The 27,464-nt window shown below is 44.8% G+C and overlaps 1 protein-coding gene across 1 annotated transcript in view; it reads left to right on the top strand.

The window, feature by feature from the left end:
* The first annotated feature begins 841 nt into the window (after positions 1-841).
* The window catches only part of FAM117A (family with sequence similarity 117 member A), a 40,979-nt gene continuing 14,356 nt past the window's right edge, over positions 842-27,464 (top strand). The window contains exons 1-2 of the mRNA XM_039846277.1: positions 842-1,102; positions 24,511-24,680. Of these exons, the coding sequence (XP_039702211.1) occupies positions 907-1,102; positions 24,511-24,680 (366 nt within the window). The 5' untranslated portion in view covers positions 842-906. The remainder of the gene's footprint in view (positions 1,103-24,510; positions 24,681-27,464) is intronic.

Here is a 27,464-nt window from a genome sequence, read left to right as displayed (position 1 = left end):
CACTGCAAATTTGGGCAAGTCTTTCAGTCACTTTGTTACTGCCACTCTGCTGAGCTAGACTTGGAATGAACGACTCTGAAGAGAAATTCCTGCTCCTTTACAGTCTCAATTTAATTTACAAGCTAGCAGCTGTTCTTTGTTTGTTTTTTGTGTTTTGTTTTGTTTTGTTTCTTCTTTTCCAGGTTGGACCAACACCAAGTAGGGACTTGGAAACGTGGAAAAAGACATATATGGGTGTCACAAGAGGCATGGTAGCCATTAAGTGCACGAATATAATGCAAATCGCATGCAAATATAAGCAAACTTTGCATTAATTTGTACTCTTGAAAGCAGCACTGAGATCCTGAGGGTTCAAACTAATATTTTTAGGTTAAACAAAAAGTGATGCTTTTTGAAGTTATCCTTTCCTGGTGCTTGCGATGACTCAACTGCGGAAATTTTGACCCTCCTCCCTACCCCCCATAACGATTTCAGTAGTGCTTGATTCCATCTTACGCCTGGTCGCGCCCCTGCTCAGCCTGACGTCACGTGACATCGGATTTGCATACTACCTGGGACTGGGTGTGACGCTCCCCTTTTCTGCGTCTTCTCATTGGCGGTGCCGGAGAACCAGCCCTCTTCAGAGCAGACCAATCAGCGGCCCCTCGGACGTGCGAAAGCAAGCGGGGGTGGGATGGTTGTGGGGTTTGGGGTTGGATCACTAGGCATATTGACCAATCAATCTCTGGGAAGAGAAGAGCCAGCCGTGGGTTGGTTGGGAGGCGGGGTCTGGGAATCCGTAGACCAATGGGAGCTCCGGACTGAGGGGGCTGGTCTCCGCCCCGTAGGGCAGATAAGCAGCTGCAACGGGGTTGGGGGGGCTGGGGCTCGTTGTGGGGCCGAGGCAGGGAGGTGGCAGGGCGGGCGATGGCGGGGGCCGCAGCGGGCGGCAGAGGCGGAGGTACCTGGGGGCCAGGGCGCGGAGGGGCCGGGGGGCTCCGGCGGGGCTGCTCTCCCCCAGCCCCCGCCGGCTCCCCACGGGCTGGGCTGCAGCCGCTCAGGGCCACGGTCCCCTTCCAGCTGCAGCAGCCGCACCAGCGCCGGGACGGGGGTGGCCGCGCAGGTGAGCTGGGCCTGGAGCGGGTGCCGGGGAAGGAGCCGTTGGGGGAGGGGGTAACACGTGATGGGGGAGGGTGGGGAGAAGTGAAGGGGAAAGTGGATGGGGCGAGGAAGAAAGGAGGTCGCGCAAAGTCTGAGAGGGCGGAGGGAGCGAGAGCGAGACGTGAACTCGGTCAGGGGTGCACCATCCGGACACTGCTGGAGTCAGGGGCGGGGGAGCTGAGGGGAGGGACCTAGCAGATGGAGGCTGGCTTTGGGGGCGTAACCGAAAAGTGGGCAGAGGTGTCGTTTAGGGGTGAGTGGAAGATGCAGGGGTGGCAGCGAGGTGTGAGGAAGGAGTGAGTGGTGCGTGATGGGGGCGCCCTGTGCAGGGCTGGCGCTGGAGCGAGGAGCCGGTGAGCGCTGGACGTCTGCACCGGGAGGGGGAGGGGCATGGAAGAGAGTCCCGTGGAGCCATGTGTTACTTCTCCAACTTGAGTTTGGTCCCAGCATCCTACTCTACAGCTCTGGAGTTCCTTTCTCTACCACTTTACGTGCGTGTCCATTTATGCCACCTCCTGGAGCTGATTTCATCTGGGCCGTTGGAATAAGCTAGTTTAACGGCTTTGACTACGGTACAAACGCTCCGCTCTGATTCCTTACATTCCTCCTGATGCGTCCCAGGAGTTATACTTTCCCAGATCATTGACCTGCTTAATATGGCTGTCTCATTCCAACCATCGTGTGTATGTGTGTGTGTGTATACGCGCGTGTGCATACGTGTGCATGTGTATGGAACCTGGGCAGTTTGCCCCCCTGCCTTTCACTCCTCCGTCTACCCAGGCCGTTTTGTCTTAGGCATTGCCAGCCAACGTGGCAGTGGGGTGAGGGCTACAATCAAGTACAGTGGCAAATACTCCCACTTTCTGAACAGCACTGAAATGGTGTCTTAATAGCAGCTTGATGTGGGCGTGGGGGAAACTAGGGAGGAGTAAGTTTACCTGAATTTCACACTCAAAGCTGTGATGGGTGTTCCCCTCCCCCCCATGCACGCAGTTGGGAATAGGAAAAGGAACCTACTTGCACAAAGAGGTTGGCAATAAGTTGAAAGTGAGGTTTGCATTTGATTCACACCAGATGTGAAAAGATCATTGCACACTTCCAAAGCCTCAGAGTCTACCAAATGTACAAAAGTCATGGTCCCTGCCATCTAATGGTTAATGATATTCTCTAAACCAGAGTTTCTTGAGCTTTTTGGATTACTAAGCTTAGTTACTACACATTCCCCTCCTGAAAGTATAGCTGCTACAGTTCCTTCTAGGTAAGAATGGGATTAAGAGGGTCTCTGAAGTAGAAAGTCCAAGTCTATCTGGACCTCATTGTAAATGTTAGCATTGCATCTTGGAATGCAGAAACTCGGTCAAATCTGGTAGCAAGATGGTGACCAACTAGTAAAAGTATGCCTAGAATCTGGCGGTGTAGAACGAAGCAATGCCCAGACAAACTCATGCCTATTGTGAGCTGTTAAGTAAACCACAAGACTACAAACCTGTTGGTTTTGTTTGGGCTCCCTTGGAGTCCAGGGAAGTTAGTAGAACAGCAAGCGCCAGAACCTTAGTCACTTTTAGTAGAAATCAACAGAAAGCCTGCCTGTGTAGTAGCTGGAAAGCTATTAGTCATAGTTTAAGAGCAGTTATTCTGTCTATTACAGTGCTTATATCAAAACAAACACTAGTGGATGCTGTGGAAAGATGAGTGTAGTTTTGAATGACTGGGTTCTTTACATGGCCTGTTTCTTTTATAGGGTCAGGAGTCCTGAGATTACTGGTAAAAACATAGGAAGCTAGAGTTCTGTATAACCTGTCTATGATTTAGGGCAGATTGGATGGTCTCTTGCTTAGGGATGGGCTGATGGATTATTTCTCCACCTATTAGTATCCCAGAGGCATAAATAAGGCACTTACCTGTGTAGTGCGATTATCTGTAGATTTTCAGTGAGGCCAGAGAGAGGAAAGAAAGCGAAGGAGTGGCTTGAGCCTGGGGACTTCTTTGAGGCCAGACATTAAGGGAATGTACCTGGCCTTTGGTTTGGGAGCACATCAGGTCTTTTCCAGGTTAACTTTAACCTTAATGTGTGTTCAGATTGTTTCCATTCTTTGGCCTTGAGAAGTGGCAGAAGTGGTTTCCTCTAGGCCATATGTGATAGAAGGAAACGCCTTATAGTCATAAACTCTTAAGAGAGTGGCTTTGGTTGCCAGAATGCCTGGGTTTTGAATGCCATTTATTAGCTATGTGGCTTTGAGGGCGTTACTTAACTTCTCTGCCTCAGTTTCCTCATCTGTAAAATGTAAATAATATCGGCATCGTAAGAATTAATGAGGTAATAGATATAAAGTACTTAGAACAGTGTTTGGTGCATAGAAGGTGCTAAAAAGTGTTTGCTGCTGCTCATATTGTTATTATATTTTACACTTAGCTAAGGTGAGAGCACTGTTGGCCAGAGCCCACTGCCTTTTCAGGCTTCAAAGAGCAAACCCATATTGGTCTGAAACCAGTACTGCAGGTTTCAGAATTTGAGGGCCTGCTTTTGCTTTCTAAAAGCTCCCTGAGCTTTCTAAACAGGGCTCTGAAATCCAAGTGTTTAAAAAGGCAGGTGAGCTGGGACTGGGTTTCAGGAACAATAAGTGTCATCACTGTTTCTGTTTCCCATCTTAAAGTGATGTAGTGGTCAGCGCTGTGCAGTTATCTCTCCACCACACACACGCCCTGTTGTGTTCTTGACAAGATATATTAGACCTTGTAAAAAAGGGGTTATAGTGTAAAGAGTAGGATCTGCCTTCTGTGGCCATTCATTCATAGGGATGTCTTTATAAAGTAAGGAATGGCTTCATTTTATGAGCATGGGCTAGGGGCATGGAAGGCAGAAAAGAGTAGAGAGAAAAATGAAGGTCAACTCTTAAGAAAACTTAAGAGCCACTAGTGGGTAATAGAAACCCAGGATAAATTTCTTACTGCAATTCCCCCTTTAATTAAATTCTCGTTTGTGTCATATCTTTCCGAGTCTGTTAACCTTTATGTTCTTCAAGGACCACTGATGATGGACAGAACGGGACTAGGAGGTGAATTGTTCTGGGTTCCAGTCTTCCTAACCTGTTTAGAGTCTCTGTCTCCATATCTCTAGAATAAAGCTAATGTTTAATCCAGCTTTGCAAATTCTTCTCTGGTGGACTAGCCCCACTGGGACCAGCTAGGTGCTAGGGGAGCCAAATACTGTCTCTGTACCTCCTTCGAAGTTTCTTAAACTAGGGGTTGGCAATTACGGCCTAGAGGCCAAACCTAGGCCTCTGCCTGTTTTTGTAAGTAAAGTTTTATTGCAATACAGCCACGCTTCTTCATTTAGGTATTGTCTGTGGCTGCTTTTACACAACAATGACAGATTTGAGTAGTTGTGATAGAGACCATTTGACCCATAAAGACTAAAATATTCACCACATGGCACTTTATAGAAAAAGTTGGCCTATCCTTGTCTTAAAGTGTTCCTGACCATTATTCCTATATAAAGATCAGTTTCAAATGTGTCTAGTATACACCTCAGGAATTCCTAAGGTGGTAAAGAAAACTAACAAGCCCATGTCTCCAGCTATATTTTAAGGGTAAAGGAAAGGGGTTACCAGCTTCCAGTCAGTTCTCATCTTTGTGGAAGATCAGCACATGTGAATCTAAGCTGTCCACCCCCACTGTTGTCAGGTGACATGTTCAGTAGACATAAACTAATTTGGATTTACATAAAAGCTTAACTGTTAGGCAAATTTAGACCCCCTTCCCAGTTACCTACCTTGCAAACATAGCAACTCACAACTGCAGTGAACACATTTTAAAATCAGATGGAAATTACTTTAGGCTTATCTCCTATTTGGAATTTTTCTTGTTACCTTTTATTTTTCTGAAGAGATCATTGAGAGCTGGCAGTAACCATGGCTGCCCTAAAATACTGGCTTCCCCACAGGGACATAAGAAGGTTTATTTCAAATGTTGATTAGGTTCTCTAGGATGGTTGTTTCAATGAATATAAGGCAGCACTGTTATTAGTAATGCTGTTGGTGATTATTACACTCCTTTCTTGCAATGCTTTGTAAACATAGTTCTTGGGGGATGGGTATTTAGATAGGTATGGAACGACATAAACGAGGTTGCTTATGAGAGACCCTGAGAGAAAGCCCTCATCAAACCATGGTCCTTCTGGACCCTGGTGCCAGAAACAGCCTGGAGATTAGATTAGAGTGCAACTTTTCTATGCCAAAAAGCCATCTTGCTATAATGAAGCTTAAGGGTGCAGTTAGAATCTTTTAGAGCTACAATTATCCTTCAAAACTCAGACATCTTCTTTTGGGGAAGCATTAAACAGGCACTTGCCAGCCTGACGCTGCTAACTTGCTTTTGACAGCTTTGCTAGCACCAGGCACATGGTCAGCAAAATGTACTGCTGAAGTATCTGACTCTTAAATGTTATCATCAGCAATGGCATCCTTAAAATTGGGGCCACAATGTTTAACTACTTTATCCGTTTGGAACCTAAAGAAGTGTGGGTCCACGTGTTCTTCGGTACTTTGGTTAGCAAAGGATTATGTATATGTGAGAAGTTCTCCACTTATGTAACATAGAGCTAGGCTTTTAAAAACCATTTGAGGTCAGTGGAGGAGGGGCAGTAAGAGGCCATCATTCTCTCTGGTTCCAGATATAGATAGATCTCTAGAAAATTTGAGGCGGGATTGCAAAACTTTTCATAGTTATGGTGGCGATATGAGTGTTGCCAAAGTCGTTGGTGGGCTTAAATAGCCAGGGAACACTTTCCCTGCATTTTCTGCTAGTTTATACCGAATGATGTGATGGGCTCCAAGGCCGCACTATTCTTTGATCTTAATGGAGCCGTTGGAAATCGAGTGTCTGCCTCTGGATTCTTACAGCTCTCACGGAGAGCCTTTGTCCCAGAGGATTCAGACTTTAGGGTATGACATGTTCCTGGAGCCAGTCTGGTTTTGAGTTCTTATTGACACTACCACACATATCAAATGCTATTTGACACTGGCTCTAATGCTTTACTAGACTTATGTGGCCTACTCTCATTCCACGGGCAGTTTGGAGCCCTTTATAAGGGGCTGGGAGGGAACAACTTGTGTTTCCTTCCCAGTTTAGAGTCAAGGTGGGTGTCCACCAGCGAGTTAGTTTAGTGAGAGTGGACAATCTCTTGGTGGGTTAATGAGGTTTACTCCCCTCTGAGATGGTTAGAAGAGGGAGCAGGGAAGAGTGGAAGCAGAGGAAAAGATAAGATGGAAAGCGGGTCGACTTTCTACTACCTCAGCTTGAACTGGATCTTCACAGAGGGCTCTCATTATTTGGTTTACAGGGTTATGAATTAACCAAACATTAGCCAAATCTATTGACATTGTTTGGTCAAAAACAAATCCTGATCTCAGAGAGAAAAGAGTTTTGGATTATATTTGAAGTTATAAATTATCTGTGCTCTAGTTCCTCTCCAGTCACGGGGAGCTTGGGAAGGGGCCATTGTTGGGAACAGCTGTATGGTGGGAGGTTCTATACAGCTGGCTGCTCATACTCAGGCCTCCAGCTCTTGGTCTCCACTGAACCTCCTGGTTTTGAAAACTCTTCCTGGCACTTTGCTTTCTCCTCCACACTTTTCCTCAGGGTCACTACAAAGCCGAATACCCAGCTTGGAGTCATTTAAATGTTTATCCTCAGGCCCAAATTAGCTTCAGTTGACTTTTGCTGTGTGGGAGCATCACAGCCAATCAAGGGTGGCTTTAACGAACTTAAAAGAATGCTATCGAAGTATTTCATAATAGGAAAACTTTTAACTCCAGCCCCTGGGGAACCTGGAACTGCAGTCCAGGCTGTGTACAGACACTTAACCCTGCCCTGCTCACGAGCCGCAGATAGCTAACACTGGGGGCGGATGGAGCGCCTTGGGCCCTAACCCTGCCTGCACATTAGTAGTTCTGCTTGCAGCTCCCTAATCAAAGGGGTGGAGGTTGGGAAAGGCCTGGGAAGACTCCTCTGAGGGCTCTGGTTCATCTGAAACAACACGCCTATGATCAGGGGTAGGGGGTTTTCTCTCTGAGGTGCCTGAATGTGGCTTCTTAGAGGATGGGCAGTGTTTGGCAGGGCAGAGTTGTAAGTTAAGGAGGCTCCTAATTTGACCCTGTGCTCCCTGTCTTGCAAATGGTGGGCAGCTTTTCAGGATGGGAGGAGGAACTAGCATAGGTCTAGTCTACCACTAGCTCTGCCACCTGAATCCCTTATCTGACCCTAAATGAAAACATGCAGAAGAGCACTGAGGTCTCACCTCCTTGAGAGGCAAAAGTAGGATTAAGCATACAACTCTAAGAGTAAATAACTAACGTGTCCACAAGTGAATAAAGTAGAAATTTAAGCCGGAGGAGGCATAGAACGAAGGAATACTGTATTCAGTGTTAGGTAAAGTTAGAGAATTACTGGGTTTTGAGTAGTATTTTTTTTTTTAATAGCCATCATATTGATCTCTCTGAGGTTAAATTAAGTTTTTACTCTCTCTTCTTCCTTCCTTTTGGAAGTGGCATTGGTATGGCTTTGTCTGGTCAACTGTGTTCCTTTCTCAAATCTCTTTAGTCCCTTCTGCCTCATTCTGGAAATTGCGTGCCTGCCTTTTTAAAAGGTAGGCACCTCATATTTCAAGTTCAAGTGCAATGGAACTCACCCTGCAGCTTGAACAGATTTGAGTGTTTTTGCAGAGGGAGGGCCAGGGCAGATGGGGAGTGTCGTGCTCAATAAATACTTGTTGGATTGAGTTGCTGGAAAGGCAACAGGGGTGGGGAGACTGAGCCACACTTCCCCCAGGCTCACTTGAAGTGGTTTTTCCCAATTCTGTTCCCCCTACACTGTGCCCCCTTTATAACACCTCTCTTGAGCTACTTATCCCCCTCCCACCAAGTGTTAGTTTCTCTCTCTCTAAATCACTATTCCCCTATTCATCCTGGGCATTGGGCTTGAAGCCCAGCTGGTGGCAAAGACGTGGCATTTCCATGGATGTCATTGCTAGGCCGGTAGGCTGCTCTCTTCCCCATACACTTAAAGCCAAAGGGTGATTTAGGAGGTTAGTTACCAGGTTGATCCATGGAAACAGCCAGTGTTTAGGATTTTGTTATGATTTTGTAAAAAAGCCAGACTACCTGGCTTTAGGCTGAGACGTGAATATGGGTGAGAAACCAAGGAGATCAAGATGAATGCTGGGAGTCCTTTCACTCCAGGTAGATTTATACCAAATTCCTAGTAGTGCTATGATGTATAGCAAAGGAAAGCAGGAAAACTAAATCTGAATCGGTGACTTGTCTAGGAAGGAAGCTGAGTTGTCTACTGGCGCTAGGGTGGCTTCAGAGGTATGATCAGGCTGGAAGCCCCCCATCCCAAGTCATGCTCCATCCTGTGATATAAAGCACTGCTAGTTTCTCCTTTTCCCACACTGTATGAGGAAATGCTGGAAAGAGATTCTCATTATCATTCCCCAAGATCTAGACACAAACATTGTCATCCACTTAGTCTGTGTTCCCCTGCCTTTAAAATTGCCAACCATGGGCCTGCTGGCTTAGTGAAAAAATAGTTTTATAAACTCGCCCTGCTAGGAGTAACTCTGAACAGAGTAAAAATGTGATTGGGAAGAAAGAAAGGTAGCTTTCTCTTACGTCCTCCTCCCTTCTCTTCCCTGCCCTACACACTGCCTTCCGTTTAAGGGTTTGTGCTCTGTACATGTTTGATCACCCACATGACTTTGAGAGAACCACCGCTGATAGCACGTGCGTTCCCTGCCCCACACCTGCAAGCTGGCTAAAAGCACAGCTCCTGTTTGGGATTGTCTTTGTAACTCATGCCCATCAGATATGACATACACACTGGGGTGGAGGGTGGAGGTGGATAGCATTTGGCATGACGGGATGCAACCAGAGAGCTTTCAGGGTATTACGTAGTCTGGATTCAGAGATTGGGAAGAGTAGGACAGTGTGAGTCACTTTCATGGGATATGTGTACATCTTTATGCTGAGAGCAGCACCTGGACTCTTTCTCATTAGGACCATAATCCTGGGTGGTTCTTTGTTCACAGGAGAAGACTAAAAACAGCTGCTTCTGTGGAAAGGAAGAGTCTGTGAGTCGCAACTCTGAAGGGCCCCCAAATTTTTCTTTATTTTTCAGGAAAGTTGAGAGTATAGATCTTTAGTTTTAACAAGTGTTGCACCTGTTCAGCTCTCCATTGCTCGTTGCTGGTGCTTTTGAATGTTTCTCATTCATCCGCACAACAGTCCACTCAGTGCAGGTGACATTTAGTTGTTTTTGAAGATAAAGAAACTGAGGCCCAGAAAGGAAGTGACTTGCCCACAACCATGTGACTAAGAAAGCCCTTTTGCTCCTGATCCCAGGGCTCTTCCCACATAGTCTGAACAGTCTGGTGAGAGTTTCCTCCCCAGCTGGCATCCTCTGCTGCCTGCCCAGCACATGTCCAGCCTTTGTTTCCCTTCTATTTGTATATCTGTATTCAGGAGCAAAAGTTCATTTGTTCAGTTGACAAATTGGAGAATTGGAAAGGAAATTGGGCTGCAAAGAGGTCTGTTTCCTTAGCACCATATAAGTGACTATTTACTTGGTGTGGCTAATTGGAAAGTGGTGGTTATTATATATGTGATATAGTAGTGGCTTCTGAGTATTTCCCACTGGTTTGAGATATGCAGTTTCCATGTGGAATGAGAAGCTAGCCAGGGACAGGTAGGGCCCAGGAGGCAGGCAGGGTTTTCCTGCTTCTGTGGGATTGTGGTCATGGTTCCTGAGCTTGGTGCCATATCAGGGAGATATTCTTAAGATGGAGCTTATAGGAAAGGGTGTCTTATGTGTTACTATATGGAACCTCAGAAAAGCACCTGGGAATAAAAGTGGGTGGTGCATTCCTATGGTGGGGGGTAGGTACAGGTGGCATTCCATCATGATGACAATTTAGTCCTCCATGTAAGGACATCTTGGTGGATGCATTCCCCTGACCCCCACCACGCTCTCCCAGAGCATGTCTCTCTCTCTTAACTTTAGGTTAACAGGGACTGGAGGCATTGTGATACATGATAGTGCCTTTCTGAGACAAGCACGTGCCCAGTCAGGGGAAGAGCAGGGACTTGAACTTGAGAGGAATCCATAGGGATTTGGTATCGTGGAGAATCGCCTGGCCTGCTTCATAGAGGTTACCTAACACTCCCAAGAGGGTTATGGGCAACTCTTACCTCCTTACCACTTTTACCAAACCAGATTCTGTATGGAATCCTCGAATGTTCTAATAATCACATGCTTATGTGGAACTTTTCTTTCCCAGTCACTTTCCAACTTCACCAGGTAAAATCCTATTATAACAAATATTATAAAAATGATTCTGTATAATAAAGCTATTTCCATGATTCATATAAATGCTTTGTGGTTGTTTTTTGTGGTTTTGTTGTTTAACGAAAAAGACAAGAGTAACCAACTATCTTCTATAACAAGTACTTTTTCTGGTCCCTTTCCATGTAATAGTTCATCTCTAAGCCAGAACACATGCTTGCTATTTGCATTGAAGGCAGAGGGAAGGGAGTAGATTTGGGAACTATCACCAAGTAGCAAGGCCCCCTTTGCTTTCTCTTCACCTTGAACCTTCCACCTTCCAATACTTCCTTGTTGTTTTCAAACAGAACAACACGAAAAGCCAACAAAGGACAGTATGTGTGTGTATTTGAATATGTGTGTCTCTAGTGTGAATGTACGTGTGCTGAGTGTGAATGTGGGAGAGTGTGTATGTGAGAAAAAGTGCACATAAAAGAAAGCAAATGATAAAGCAAATGGGATGAATATTTAACAATAGGCGGATCTGGGTAAAGGTTATAAGGGTGTTCTATGTACTATTCTTATTCTTGCATCAATAATTTTGAAATCATTTCTAAGTAAAAAGTTTTAAAAATGAATATATGCTGGGCTAATTTGACTGTTCCAGGGGTTCTTTAATTTTTTCTTCTACCATTCTCATAAGATCTCTTATTCTCCTCCCTTTAAGAGACGGAACAACTGAAGCCCAGAGAAGTTAATGATTCATCTGAGTTCATGCCACACAGTGAGGCAGAGGAAGGATTTGGGCCCAGGTATCGACTGTTATATAGGCCACCTCTCAGGAGACTTCAGCTTGTCCTTACTACTCAAGTTGGACAAGGTTGGCATCAGATTCTGAGAGCGATTGGGTGCCGGCTGCCATGTGTCTGAGCCCAGTCCATTCCCCGCATTGACCCAGCAGAGGGCTTTCAGTAGTCTGCCGGAAAAGCACTGATCGTATTCAGAGTGTCCAGGTACCTTCTGGGGGAAAATTGCTTCCTTATTCTATAAAATACTCTTACTCTACTGTTCACTCTCTTCATTTCTTAAAATCTACGAAATCAGTGGGTCCTCTTGTGCCAGAGCTATGGAGTAATACTATTTCGTATTGTATAGTAGAGATCCAAGGGAAAGGAGTTGAGTTTGGCTTAGAAAGTGAGCCGGGTTAGGGGCCTGAGCCCAGGCATCATACCATTGGTTTGTTGTGACAACTGCCTTGTGAATGTACAGGAGCCCGATATAGGGCGTCTGTATGGTTGAATGCAGCGTGCCTTACCAGGTGGACAGGAGTTAAGACTTCATACACAAAGGGAGGGCTCGCTCTTAGTCAACAAAAACCTTCCACGTGCTATAGGTCCCAAGGAGGGGTAGATCTGGTAATCACTGCTAAGCAGCGGAGTGAGAGATTCAGATACTCTGTTCCTGGCCCCTCTCCTCTTGCACCAAACCACAGGTTATATGTCCATCTGTGCTCCTCGAAGGCACTTGGATTATTCCTGACATTTTTGCTTACTGATATTTCCCCTAGCCTCTAGAATTGAGATAAGTGAATGAGTCCTAATCTATTTCTTAATATAGAAAAAACAGTTTTAGTGTGTGTCCTTTATCGAAAATGTCTCCTTGCAGCTACCTTAGAGCTGTGAGACTGTGGTTAAGTTAGCATCAAAGGATTTTTTTCATGGGCTCCAGCCAGTTATGTGAAATAGACCCATGAGCATTTACTGTATTATTACCCAGCTTATATACTTGGATTGTTTGTCCTTAGGCAGTTATCAAGTTATATCAGCTGTCCCCACTATTCTTTGATTCTTCTTGGCTCCGTCCTACCCCAAAATAAGTGCCGGGTGGACTGGCATCCAGAATCAGAGCATGATGCAGGAGGATGAGAAGAGGCTGCCCCCTAAGTCCCATTGGTTTGTCTGTAGCTTAGAGGTCTGTGTTGGAGCTGCTGTGCAAATGGCCAAAGCCATCTGCTTAGAGATGACCGTGACAACTGAGCCTTTTCCTTCCAGTTCTTAGAGGCATGGATTGGACCATCCCAAACATTTTCCCTTTTGCTTCAGGAGAATAAATCTTTCCTTTACCTGTTATAAAAGAAGGTGACATTACTGTTAAACAGCTTTCGATTTAAGAGCAGATACAAAGCCCATCGTATACAGAGGAAGGTGTAACCTACCTCCAGTGATATGTGTTGCCATACCCTCCTCTACCTCTGGAAGCACACGTGGAGTGGTGAGCTAACCAAGCATCCTTCTGCTATAAAGTCATCAGTAGTCTCAGACATATACCGGTAGGAATAATTTTCCCAGTGTCAGACCTTTTGAGGCTTTTTCTGGAGGGGCCATCTAATCATGCTTTTCAGGAGGCACTGTATAACCTTTGAGCCTCTCTTAGGGGATCTAACAACCAGCAAGACCAAGGCTTCAGTGCAGGGGCTGCCCTGGAATGTTGCCCAGGACACTTTTGGGTTTTTCCACTGGTAGGGCACAGCCTGGGAATTTGCCACTGAGGTAAGGTCAGGCTGGGTCAGTTCTAGAATGTTGGAGGCTAGATAGGGAACCACTAAATGGGATATAGTGGGCTCTTGGGTATTTCCTCTTTGAAGCTGGGAACACAGAGTAGTAGTACTCAAGTAGTACTTGAGTAAGGAGATGAAGATAACTGGAGAAGACTTTCTGCAAGAGGGACAAAATGGTCCATGCAGCTGTAAGGGTTGAGCAGAGTAACTCTATAGGATTTGAGACCCTAAAGGCAAAGCAAATTCTGTGACTGTAACTTCCTGGCCCTGAGAAACATAATTGAGCAATTGCTCTTCCCTGGCCCATAGCCGAGAGCAAAATGAACCAGAGTCAGGGTTAAAAGCAGAGGTCCTGACAGATTCCAACCTAGTGAGGTCTAGCAAGTAAGCAGACCTGCCCTTTGAGTGCTGATGTCTACCTGGTGGTTATTCTCAGCTTGCCCAGTCATGTGACCAGACCTGCTTATGGCTAGCCACAGGTAAACTGAGTACTATTTATACTCTTCTGCTTGAAGGAGAAGGTAGAAGAAATCACCTGGGACCCCATAACACAGCCGTTTGATCAACCTAGGTAAGGCAAGTCTCTCTTTGACTCTGTGCCTTTTTCCTTCTATTAACTTATCTTGCCCCAGATAACAGCATGGGCTCTGAGTTTTCAATTTAGCTGAATTGGTCAGTAGCCATCTCTTATTTATCCTTTAATAGTTGGGGAATTCTAGAACTAGAGGATGCTCAGCCTCTTCCGATGTAATCTAGGGATGAACATTGAGACATCTGGGGACATATAATTACCTCTGCCTGGAACTAGGTAGCCTCTACAATCTCCCTCATTCAGTTCTGATGAGAAAGAAGTTCTTTTTACTGCCCTTCATTTTGCACCCACATGGGAGAAGACTGATAAATTCTAACTCTTTTCACCTTCCTCCTGGGATCTACCTACCTTTAGCCATTTTACCCATCTTCCCTGGGAATCTTACTGGTTTCTGCATGATCCTTTTGAAGAGCAATAATGGCAAAGTGATGCCCAGGGGTAACTTGGCTGGACATAGCTGAGGTTATAGCCAGTTCCAACTGTGTTTCCAGACCTATGTGAACCCCTTAATTCTGCTCTGCAGTCTTGCTCTGGTTCCTAGGATGACGTTACATTTCTTAATATGGTTTAAAGTTTCCTTCACGTAGTATCTTTATTCTACCTTATACCAATTTACATCTTTCAATTCCTTGCCTCAGATTAAGCTTTATTCACTGTTTCATTTCTTCTTGCCCATCTTCCCTTTTCCCAAATTAGAAATCCAGAGCAGTGACCCAAGTGAATTTGACTATAAACCTGCCAAGATTGAAATGCTAAAGGATTTAGATCCTTGCTGAGGAATAAACTGAATTTCTGTCTTCCTAAATTAAGCTACTTCTTTTATTTCTCACAACTTTATTTTGGGAAAATTTCAAACTGACAGAGAAGTTGTAAGCACAATGCATACCTATTTGTCCTTCACCTAGACTCACTGACAACTTTTAGCCACAATTGTCTAATCTCTCCTCTCTTGTATTAGCTCCTCTCTTCTTCTTTCTTCTCTCTCTGTTACATATGTGTGTGTCCAGATAGACACACATATGTGCATCCATGTGGGGTTTTGGGGGGAACTGTTTGAAAATAAGTTGCAAATATGATGACACTTGCCCAATACTTCAGTAGCATCTCTTGAGAATAAGGACATTTTTCTATATAATCACAATATCATTATTATACCTAAAGACATTGTAAGTCTATATAATCTAATATCCAGTCCACTTTCAAATTTCTCTTCGATCCATGATCAACTCAACGTTCTTCTTTGGTTATGTCTTTTTAAAAAGTCTCTATCTAGAACTCCACTTCCACCCCTGTTTTGTTTGTTTGTTTGTTTAATGACTTTTGAAAAATGTGGACCACTTGTCTTCTAGCTGTCCCATATTCTGGATTTTTCTGTTCCCTCATGTTGATATTTAACTTTTGACCTCTATCCTCTGTATTTCATACAAATGAGACATTAACTCTGGGGCCCGATTTGATCTAGGTCAAATATTCCTGGCAAGAACATTTCATTGATGAAGTTGTATACTTCATATTCTATCACTTCAGGAGGCACAGAATGTTCATTACTAGTCCTGCTAGATCTGGTCACTGGAGGTGGTGATCACCAAATTTCCCATTGTAAAAGTATATCAAAAATAATATTTAAAAATATTCTCTTAACTGGTTTATGGAGAGGATACTTTGGCATTCTATAAATATTCTGTTCTCCACAACTTTCTCCCAGTAGTTTGGCATCCATTGATGACTGTTCCTGCTTCAGATATCATTTTGGGTGTTGCATAAAGCCAGTTCTGAATTAACACTAATGGATGTGAGGAGTGACATGAGCAGTTCAAAAGAGGAGTAAAAAAAAAAAAAAATGGGAGTTTTGGAATCATTGTGGGGAAGGGCAACAAAATGGGGCTATCACATTCTGTCAAAGTCTAGGTATTTTGTGTGACTCGGGCTGATGTTAAATTGAGTATCTGTTGCTTACGCATACATTGCTGTCTGAAAGTTTGCTTGAGGTCAGGGAGAAGGCAGGCTGGATGGAGCTAAAAATAAGTCATAGTTCACAAAGAAGAAATTATTTTGACTATTTGAAAGTTATCTGTAATTCTATTCTTATTTCCTTTTCTTTCCCTCACTTTCCACTTTCCTCACTAGAAAAGGGATCCCTCATATTTTAATTGTCTTCTTCCTCCCCTCGCCCAACATGCCCAGTGGGTAAAACAGTGTTCCCGAGACCCTGGCATGATCGTCCTGGTTCCTGGCAAGGGAAAGTAACAGAACCTTTCCAATCTAGAGAGTGGTTCCTGGACCAGTGCAGCCAGGCAGTCATGACAGTTGAGTCTGACAATGAAACGCAAGTGGGAAAGGTTCTTTCACAAGTCTTCTCTTGGGAGAGAAAAGGCCTGTGTCAATTTGTTCTGTGCCTTTAAAGAAATCAGTTCAGATCCCTACATGATTGTGCCATGGGGCCCTCACCTGTAATACTTGGAAGCTCTGCCCCCTCTTCCAGAGGACAATTCAGGAGAGTGTATGGGGGCGCACACATTCAGAACAGAAATCAGGGTGCAGTTTCAATCAAAATTGTCTTCTCACAGGATGTGTTGTAGAGGGACCTCCTCAATCTCTGGTTCTTCTTTCACCTTAGTTATCTTAAAAGACTACCTAAGAGCTGACTGGACGTCGTGATTTTTCTATACTCGATAGGAATCAGATCATTGTAAGAAGTGAAGATACTGCAGGGTTTATGCATGCTCTCTGAGTTTATAAGGCACCCAGAAATTTCTCACTCCCAAAGAACCAAGGGGTAAAGAATTTTTTTTTTTTTTTTAGGGGCTAGGCTATGTGCTATTTATGCTATTTTTTGCTTAAAGGCCAAGTACATCCCAAAGGAAAGCATGCTCCAATCAGTAATTGCTAGTATTTTGTTTTGTTTTAAGAATGTTGAAACCCTACAGAACTCTTCAGAGAATTCAGATAAAAGGTGAAAAGTTCACCCCACTTCCTTTTCTTCTATCTGCAGCTTCTTGAGAATTGAACAGAATGTCTAAGTAAGTGCTGTCTGCTTTTTTAACACTACCCCACCCTCCCGCCCCTGCTTCGAGATCACCCTTTTTCTCCTTTCTGATGAAGAGAGTTAACATGTTCCTTATTTTTTTCCCCACAATGACATCTCCAATGAGTTTGTCCTGGCCCTTCTAGCCAGCTGCCCATCGATGTGTTCTGCATCCTGGGGAGTCAAATACTCAGCCAGAAGCTCTTTCACTCAAACTACACACTTAAGTATGGGGTCAGTAATTAATTGAGGGCCTGGCTGAGAAGTTTTTCATGCATATACAAAATTATCACTCTCTTCTCTTTAGATAAGCCTTCTTGGTAAGGGAAATGTGATGTTGCTGTTTATTTCTTTTTCTCTTTTGATCTATTTTGTTCTACCTGTTATGGATTTAATGAGTTATTGCTTGGTGTTGAAAGCGTTCAAAGCCCCAAGTTTAATTTTCCCAGCTGGGATGGATGGGGTCTCCTTGGGCTTTCCAAGGAGGGCTTCTTACTCTTGTATAGTCATATTGGGGATTTCGGTTTGACCACAACTTCCCTCCAAAACCCACATGTCCCTGAGTTAAGCAGTTAAGCGGTGCTGGACCACAGGGAGCTCAGAAGACTGCCTGCACTGTTTAATCTGAGCACATGTACTGAAATGGAAAAATAATCCCTGTGAAGCTATTAGAAGGAACTTCCCCTACTTAACAGCAAATCTGTTATTGGGGAAATGTTTTGACATTTTGAATCCCTACTTTACTCTGCTCCTCTCCAAATTAACAACCCTTTCCCCCAACAAAACTGCTGCATCACAGCTATGAGACAGGATAGGGCAGGGCCTGCTCCTTCGATGTCCAACCTTGTTTACTGCCTCAGTCTCCTGGGCCACTCTGCCCTCGCCTGCTTGTCCTTCTTAAGTGAAGATCAGTGACTGAAAAGAGCAGACTGTAGCAAAACGTGTATAATATGATTTCATTTTGTTAAAAATATATATGCATGCCTATGTGCATGAAGAGAGACCAGGAAGGATGTACACAGTAGTGATTTCTGAGTGAGGACATGCATAGTTTTTATTTTTCAGTTTTTGCTCATCTGCGTTTTATTTCCTCCAACGTATGTACAGTTTCTGTTATAATAAGAGTTATTTTCTCTTTAAGAGGGGAAGCGAGAAGACTAGTGCTAATAATGCTTCAAAGCTCAACAACATGAGAAAGTGACTCATAACTTGTTTGTTGGACCAGCTAGTTGTTGAGTTTTTGCCATGTGTGAGGTCTCCTTGGCTGTTTCTGTCTTCTTCCTTCTGTAGTCCTTCTTGGGTATTTTGGGATCGCTGGGCCTCATGTTAATGGTTGATGGGCGGAGCATAGACTTGTCTTCTTTCCCAGGCTTCTTCTACACGAGAGTACAATAAATGAAGTAGCCCCGCCTAAGTGCCCATCCAGGACTCTTTGGTCAAGGCCTGATTTCTCCTTGTAAGCTGCTGAGCCTCCACCCCTCAGTCTATCTCTAGTCAAGTTGAGAAGGTCAGCCACAAGCATCTCACTTCCTGTGTCATCTGCTGCCTTCTTCCCTTGACTCCTTCTTGCCCATCTTCTGAGAGCTGTCACCTTTCTTTGGCTTCCAGGGGTGGGGGTTTACTGGTGTGGTCAGGTCTGAGCTGATTTCCAGCCAGGGATATGAGGTAACGGCAGAGACGGCTTGGTGGTCCTTCTGCAGAAATGTTGGCTAGTTACCTTTAGATGGTTAGAGATTGTATCAACTTTGTTAGCAGCTTCTTGTCCTATTCCACCTGTCTCATGGGCACTTATCACAGAGCTGCCTTGTGGGTAGGCGCTCAAAATCTGCTTACTGAAGGGATCAGTCAGTCTACTGTGGTGTGCCAGGCCCCTCTTGGCCACTCTTGGTTCAGTGTCTTGTCTGCTGTTTGTGTGCTCTCTGCCCTGTTGCCTATCCCCCAGTGCATAGACACTTGGCCGCTGCTGGCCCTCTCCACTCAGAGCACCCTCTCCCCAAAGCCATACAAATGCAGCAGTTGGGAGACAGGACCAAGTGGCTATGGAAGATAGCACCTAAGGCTTCTTATCTCCGGCGTGTGGTGTTTTGTTTTGTTTTGTTTTGTTTTGTTTTATTTGCCGTTGCCCAAGAACCCAAGCATCCGCCACTGCTCAGCTGCATGGTGAAATGGCCTGGCCCTGTGCCAGAGTTGCTTTGCCAGGTGGTTGGGCCGTGGAAGCTGCTACATGCGATGGGCCGATAATACCCCACTGTGCTGTAAACAGGACACTCCACCCTCCTGCAGCCACCCAGCCAGTGCCCCAGCAGCCTGCTGTTGTCATGGCCTGTCATGATATGGGCGTCTCTTCTCAGATAGGGGAGCTGATTGTCTTATTTCCCTCCCCCTTTTTCCCAAATCTGAAAGGGGTACTTTCCAGAAACGAAACCAATTCATCTTCCCACCACAAGCAACCGTTGTGACTTTTCAATGTGTCTTCTCCTTCAACCATAATCACACAGTTGCAGAACAGATCTTGCTACCCAGGTCTTTCTGGTATGCCCATGAGGGATAAGCCCATGAGCCCCTATTTCAATTACACTGACCTGTGAGATTTCTTAGGGGACAGTCCCAACTGAGGTAGGTCTTAATGGGCAGCATAACTCGAGTGCTGCCCCGCAGCTGCTGATGCCCACATCTACAAGCAGTTCTATTTCCCTCCCTGCACCATTTATTCCCCATGGTGTTTGTGCTGGATTAGTCTGTCCCTAGTGAAGGAAAGGGCTTTGACACTGCAGATGTGCACCTTCCCAGGAGACATCGGTGGCTAGAACTCACTCTACATGTCTTTTCTGGGCAGTCTCCTCTCCAGGAGACTACCTTCAGTCCTCAAGGATAGTCGTGGAGGGAGGGATTAAGTGACAATTGGTTTGACATAATCTAGTGAATGAAGAAGACTTTAAAGCATATTTGCATCTCATCTGCTGTTCTTTACAGCATCCCCAAGAGGTAACTTCGGTTGGGATTGTTTTCCTGCTTGAGGCCCAGGGAGGTTGTGTGTTCACCACCACAGTAAGGGCAGATGTGTAGTCAGAAGTAGATCCCTCCCATCTGTGCCCCCAGATATTTTGAAGGGGCGGGGCACACTGCTCCAGCCTGTAGCCCCTTTGAGGATGACATAAAACATGTCAGTGTCAGATTTTGGATTCGGTTTGTGTTTCGTTTGGGGGGACATGACACCTTGGTTTTAACCCATAACAGTTTTGGTGCCCAAATTAACAGGTACTCCCCAAACCATTTGGGGTGAGGATTTTGAAATAAGTGGTAGGTTTTTTCCCCCTGTCAAAAATCTAAATTTTTAATGCCCCCTCCCTTATTTTCTGGGCATGAAGAAAACAGGGCATTTTAGTCTCCTCCAAGGGGCTAAAACATGCCAGGAACTTGGGAGTCGGAGAGGGGAGAGGGCCTTGCTGAGGACTCTGAGACTGAAGGTAGCTCTGTCATCTTGTGGCTGGCTAGGAGCTTTGCCAGCACCCTGTGCTGGGATGTGGTCACTGTGGAAATAGGGCTGAGGCCCAGCTGTCTCATTTAAGGAAAAGAAACTGAGGCAAGCCCTTCAGTTTGATTTACATGCGTCATGATCCTTGCCGATCTAGCAGAGAGGAGAGGGTTAGAGGCTGTTGATTTTGGATTAGAGTGCTTGGTTTCTCCCCATCCCCATTTCTATCTCTTTGTCCTACCCCAGCCCCTGCCCCCCACTTTTTTTTTTTTTTTGTATTTATGGCATTTTGTTTTGTTTTTATTTTTGGCATATGGAAGAATAAGTCAGGACCCATGAAGTCCTCAGAGTCTTTATGAATAACATTGGTCAGAGGTGGCCAGCAAGCACGTAGGATTGACCAAAATGGGTGGTTGGATTCTCACACCAAATTCCAGGATTCTGGGTTCACCCTAGCCTGGTGAGTACTGGGAGAAAAGTACCACGTCTGATTGCTGCCCTTGAGATAAGACTCCTACTATAGTTTATGAATGGGTGGGATATGAAAGGTAATGGGAACTGATGTAAAATGGGCGTGGTTTAAATTGTCCCTAGGAGATAGTAGAATGCTTTACCCCAGGTTTCAGACTTCAAAAAACAAACAAACCCAAAAAACAAAATATTATTACAGACTCCCATGTCAGGCCTACCATGTCCTGACTTATTCCTCATCCCTGAAAAGTAGCTAAAAAGGTAATCCTTCCTCCAGGTGTCCGGGCAGGTGGCCCAGCAGTCTCAGAGGGTATTCCTGATCCAAAAGGGCCCTGAGCCCCAATGAATCGACAATGGGGTGGAGGCTTGGATTTAGATCTAGGACTGCCGCTGACTTGCTGGGCGACTGAGTCTTGTCTGAGACTGGGCTTTTCTGTGCCTTGGTGTCCTTACCAGTCTTTTGCAAGCCTCTTTGAGAGCTGCTGGGAGAGTAAAACATTACACACACACACAACTTTGTGGGGGCGGGTATAAACACAGGAGAGCACTAGGGTCTCAGTGAGGGAAAAAAAATCTAAAGGAGATTGTTGCAGCAACTTTGGCCGAGGAGCTGGGAGAGAGGACTTCGAGAACTCTTATTCTCCATCGCTTCTTTCTCAGCCCTGGAGCCACAGCCATCTTCCTCTGCACAGTGGTGAAGCAGCTGTTAGAATCATGGCCTTCTGGCCTTTATTCCAGTCTCTTGCTCACCTGCTTCCCACCTGCCTCTGTTTCTGTTATGTAATCTTGTAAATGTGCTTTTCTAGAGCCCCCACCTCATCTGTGGGCTCTTATAGACACTTTCGGAGGGCCACAGGGGACAACATTTTGGTGTCTGACCTGGCTGCCAACATGGGTCGGAAGCTCCCAGAAATATCAGATTGCCACCTTTTGACCTTAAATGCAGAATAGGAAGATGAGTAGTCGAAATGCTAATGTAGGAGATGAAGTTGGGGCTTGAACCTAGCATGCCTAACTAACTTACTGAGCAGAGGGTGGGAAAGAAAGAGGTTGGACCTTCTTGAGCCGTGGAGACAGGAAAAGTGACAAGCAGCTCTGGTGGCCCTATTCCCAGGGAGTGGGTTGAGCATGAATGTGCAAGGCAGACAGACTTAGAATCCATGGTATAACTAGAGCAGGTTGACCCTTGTAGTAACAGTTTTTTGATTTTATGCAAATACTTAAGCACCTGCCTGTTACCAGCCCTATGCTCTAGGCACTGTGAGAAGTACAAAGTACGAAGATTAGAGACAGTTCTTGGCCACAGATTGTTTAGTATCTAGGAGTTAGAAATACTCATAATCCAAGAGGGAGGGTGATAACTAGCAGGGTACAAAGTGCTGGGATAAATCAGAAAATCCTGAGACATTCCTTTTAGAGAATCCAGAAGGTTCTGTGAAGGTGGAGGTGGAGACAGCTAGGCTGCTTCTGATGGATCAGATTTCAACCCTGGGCACATGTGCAAAACCTCAGAGGAGGGAAAGCCTGGGACAGGGGTGGGAAATGCTGCTTAGTATAGTTTGCCTAAGACATCGAAACTTTGAAGAAGAGTGAATCGTAAAGGAAAGGTAAGTGGGACCAGGACATGAGGCCTTTGACTACCATCTTTGAAAGAGAGCCTTCGAAGTGTTTTAACAGAAATATTAAGATCATTTTAAAGGTTGTGTTCAGTATATATTAGTTCAGTATATATTAATGTGGAAACGTGTTTATGATATAAGGCAAAAACACATTGCAAAGCGATATGTACAGTATGATCCCATTTTTTATTTTAAAGCACACATACCCACAAGGCAAAGCCTACAACAATATGTACCTCATACTATTATTAATGATTATCTCTGGGCGTTGAGATTTGAGGGGTTTTTTTGTTTACATTTTTGTAATTTTTGACTTTTTCACAGTTCACACTTGCTAATTTCAGAATTATAAGTCACTTTTAACTTGTTTTGGATGAGCGCATATTATATGATGGTTGGGAGAGATGACTTAGAAATATGTCAGGAATTGGATAAAAACTGAGACTGAAAGTTGTCCATGCAGTAATATTTATGATCTCCGAAATGGGAAGGGAGGAACCCCCAAATGTCCAATGATATGGGAATGCCTAAGCAAACTACTGTATATTAATCTGATGGAGCATTATGTAGTTATTAAAAATGACAAATATGTAGATTGTTGATATTTGGAAATGGGTATATGGAAAGGAAAACACAAAACAACATATTATATATTTCACATTGATTACAACTACGTCAAAATACTTATTGTATGAACATAGTTAGATGGATTTGAAGAATGTAGATAGTATTGTTAGTATCTCTTTTTACTGTGGTAAAACACATAACATAAAGTTTACCATTTAACCATTTTCGTCTTTACAATTCAGTAGCATTAAGTACATTCACAGGGTTATGCAATCATCATCACTATCCATTTCCAGAACATTTTCATTTTCTCAAGCAGAAACCCATTAAACAAGAACTCTCCATTCCCTTCTCCCCGTAAACCCCTAGTAACCTTTATCCTACTTTCTGTCCCTGTGAATTTGCCTATTCCAGGTACCCCATATAAGTGGAATCATACAATATTTACCCTTTCGTGTCTGTTTTATTTCACTGAGTATAGTGTTTGGAAGTTTCATCCATGTTAGAGCATGTATCAGAATTCCATTCCTTTTTGAAACTAATATTTCATTGCATGTATATGACATTTTGTTTATCCTCTCATCCGTCGATGAACACTTGGGTTCTTTCCATCTCCTGTCTATTGTGACTAATACTGCTATGAACATGGGTATACAAATATCTCTTTGAGAACCCGCTTTCAATTCTTTGTATATATACCTAGAAGCGGAATTGCTGGATCATATGATAATTCTATGTTTAACTTTTGAAGAACTGCCAACCTGTTAGTGTCTTTTTAAATATAAAGTTCTTCAAGTTTATTTATACCTACAATCCCCAGTTCTTTGTGCTGTGCTTAATGCACACATGAATTATCAAGGGATTGGTACAGATGTGAATGCATTTTGCTCTGTTTAAAGGAAAGAGCCTTACAGATCTTAAGACAGTAGAGTGTTTTGAATGTGGCCATGGAAAACATGATCCACACAGATGACTGAAATGCAGAGATGATTCTATCAATAGTTCCAACTTTTATCAATAGTTCCAACTTTTACCTTCTACCAGAAAGCTTTAGCCAAGGTAAAAATTAAAATGAATGAATTTGTGATTGCTTTGTTTTTGTCCTATTTAGCCAGAAGTAAAAGGCAGAGGAGAGAACCAAAAGATTTGGATATTTCCCTAAACTGCTTCCTCAGTCCCAGATAGTTGAAAGGAATTATATTGTTCTCTTTGTCTCTGGCACCTAGGTTCCCTGGGACTAACCAGCCTTGAGAGAAATATGGAATCCTTCATTTAGGTTGAATTTGCATAGTGCAGTGCGTAGGAGCCCTGTAAGGAGTGCTGGAGGGAGAGAAAATGGCCGGAGATAAAAGGTGGAAGAAAACGTGGTTTTTGTCCACTTCCAGTACCCTCTTTAGTGAGGAGAAACAGTCCTGCTCTCAGGAAACTTAATTTGGAGACCTCAGAGTTCACATTTCATGGTCCATTAGGGACAGGAAAAAGATAGAGGACATGTGTATAAAAGCCACCCCGATCTAAAGTATAATGGTATATAAATTGTTTCCAGGGATAGTGGCCAACTGGTTAAATCAGGAGAGCTCCCTGCAGACTGTGTGTGCTTTTATGGGCAGCTTCAAATTCCTTTAGAGGGAGTGGATACAAGTGAAGAGGTGGCAGTCAGGTGAGGCTTTCTAGAGGAGAGAAGGTTGGTTACCATGTCTCCTTCCTCCATTCTGATGTTACCGGGTGGGCTGTGCTCTCTTCCAGCCAGTGTCCCATGTTCCGTGGCCCCAGAAAAGCCAGTGTGTAGGCCTCAGCCACCCCAGGTCCGACGTACATTCTCCCTGGACACCATCCTCAGCTCCTACCTTCTGGGCCAGTGGCCACGAGATGCTGATGGGGCCTTCACCTGCTGTACCAATGACAAGGCCACCCAGGTAATGAAGCTCTCTCCTAATGGGATAAGGAGTGGGGGAGGGGCTGGCCGAGGAGGCCTTTGGTCTACTTACCACCTCTCAGTCCTCCAAATGATTTGTTCTGGGTTTTGGCTGCACATATTCACCATGTAGCTTTTTATCATTTAATATTTACCAGCTTGATTTTCTTGGTAAACGTACATGAAAATGAGTTTGCATTCCACCTGACTGGTGGAAGAGAGAAGTCAATCTGGATTTTTTAGTTTGGCTTCAGTACTTATGTGTGGGTAAGCAAGAGTTGATTTTGGAATTTCTTCTAGGTTTTAAAAAATGAGATTTACCTTGCTAAAATTAAACTGGGGCCAGCATTTGACTGAGTTTGCATTCCCCAGACAGCTGAAAGAGGTGGCCAAAAAGTGTGTCAAGCCAGGATAGATCTCGCTGGAGCAATAGGAGTGGAAAGCTTTCAGATCATGGAGGCTTGATCCCTAGCCAGCAGCCCAGTCCGGGATTTCGGCAGACCCACTGGAGTCCTGTGGAACCCAGGTTCCCTTTTCTTCACAACCGTCATTAAGAATCGTAAACTTGGAAGGAATCTCCGCAGATCATCCAGTCTGCTTGTCAGTTTTTGAATAAGATAGTGTTAGCCTGAGCAAAACGTCACTGCATATGTGAAACTATACAAAGATATTTCTTAATCTGATTCAGGACCTCAACATTAGCAGTTACGTTGTTGAAAGTCAAATCTTCTCATTTTTGGTGCAGTTAAAACCCATTCCTGTTCAACTTCAGAACAAATGAGTCGTTCTCAGAAAAGGGAAGAAACAGAGTGGGAAGAACATGGGCTCAGAGGTAGACCAGTGTCCTGGGGGACAGTGGACAAGTCAGCTCTTCCTTTGCAAGCTGGGGGAGTGGCGGGGGGAGCGTATGCCCGCTCTGTCTGCTCATAGGTGGGGTGATGGCCAAAAGTTGAAGTATTTTGTGTGCTCACTTCCTCTTACCTCCTCTTCTGCGCACATCACATTGTCCTTTTCTTTCATTTGTTTTTAAAATGAGATCCATTGTCAAATGTTATTAGTGAAAGTCTGAATGCCCAGTACTGTTCTTGGCATGTTAAAATGAAGATTCAGGAAATGAGAGCAAGATTTGGCCTGTGACTCTGAATGCCAGTTTCATGAAGGCCAGTGAACAGACAGCCAAGGGATGAGATGGGGCCAAATGTTGGCACAGTTCAGAGGAGGGGAATTCTTGTGGGAATACCCCACCTTGAACCAACAAGAATTTGCTGCAGTTAAAATCGATGGCCCTCTTTAGATCTACAAACAGAATGTGAAGAGAAAACACTCTCTAAGCAGCAGACAGAGCAGGCCTACTTCCTGGGAGCCCTGCGCACTGTTTGAAAAGGGTAAATAGCATAAGTCAGGCGTCCCCCTCACAGGCCTGGAGCACACTCTCCTTTCTCTTTTGAGAAGAACGTTTAGCCCAAATAATGTATGTAGTCAAAGAGGGCTTCCTGGAGAAGCAGGACTTGAGATTGCTTTGAATGTGTAAGCTCAGGATGGCAGCCCTCTTCGTCAGACAGCAGGCTTCCGTGTAGCCCTTCTCTGTCATTTCCTGCTGCCAGCCTTCTAGGAAGCCCTGATCCCACTCCTCAGGGAGCGCTCTCTTTGTCAACTCAAGGCAGGCTTGGCCTCAGATGTTCCCTGGCCAGATTTAGAGGCCTGGGCTCTAGGCTATGTGTTGCTGCTTAGGCTCCAGCTGCAGGCCAGACCTTTTATATAACAAGTCTGGGCTTCTTGCCACCGCAAGACAGAGGTCAGCGATGCGCCTCTGTGGGTCTGGCAAGGCCGGTCTGTGCAGCTTTCCTCTTTCCCTGGGATGGGCTCCAGCCCTCGAGGAACTCTTAGCAACCTGTCAATATTGTGGCTGCAGTCAGGAGGTGGGAGAATTCTGATCAACGTAGGCATCCGGACTAAACTATATGCCCTGCCCTTGGCCTTCTGGGAATTTTCTGCTTCTAGGTTTTGGACTCCATTCAAATTTCTGCTTGAGCCCCCTGTCTTGGCACCTTCTCCCACACTGGTATTACCCATGATGACCTGAGGATCTCCCTAAGTTACTGGTTCTCCTTTTCTTCTGAGCACCGGTACATCACCCAGAAAAGACTGGAGATGAGGGAAAAGTTTTCTTGGGGAGTACAAGGGAGTGTGGGGAAAGGCAGAGGGAAGGTAGGGAGGAGGAATCTAAGTCCTTGAAATCTTTTAAGTTGTTGAAAATAGATTGATGCCAGACCTTAGCCTAATTCCTTTGAGCTCTAGGGGGGCTGTTCCCACCCCTACCCCACTTTCTTTCTCTTTCTCTTCTCGTCATGCCAGTGTGTGCGCACTCCATATCTGGCAGGCCCTTACTTCTGCACTCTCACTTATTCCCCCTGCACCTCTCACCCTTCCTTCCAGAGCCAGCAGGTAGAGTGCGTGTTTGGAAACCACATCAGCCCTGGCATTCCTGGGGGCCTGTCTTGCAGTGAGGGCAGCAGTCATCGTTAAGGTCTAGGCTGAGCAGCTTCCCCTCTCTGAAACCCCTAGAGCAAGCAAGGGCACTGCCTGTTCCAAACAATTTTCGGACCTGGTCAACAAGCACAGAACACCTGCCATTTAGATAGCCAGGCATGCTGTGTCCTCGAAACTTCCTCACAAAGCAGAAGATGGAGTGGAAAGCTCCATTCTTGAATATAGCAGATTGCCAGCAGAGAGGATAGCACAGAGTTTAGACAATTTACAGTCTGACATGGAGAGCTGGGTTATC

The sequence above is a fragment of the Pteropus medius genome, unplaced genomic scaffold (genome assembly GCF_902729225.1).
Source record: "Pteropus medius unplaced genomic scaffold, Ma_sr-lr_union100, whole genome shotgun sequence".
Lineage (NCBI taxonomy): Eukaryota > Metazoa > Chordata > Mammalia > Chiroptera > Pteropodidae > Pteropus > Pteropus medius.
Note: the sequence above shows the minus strand (reverse complement) of the source record. Positions and strands in the feature narration are given on the sequence as shown.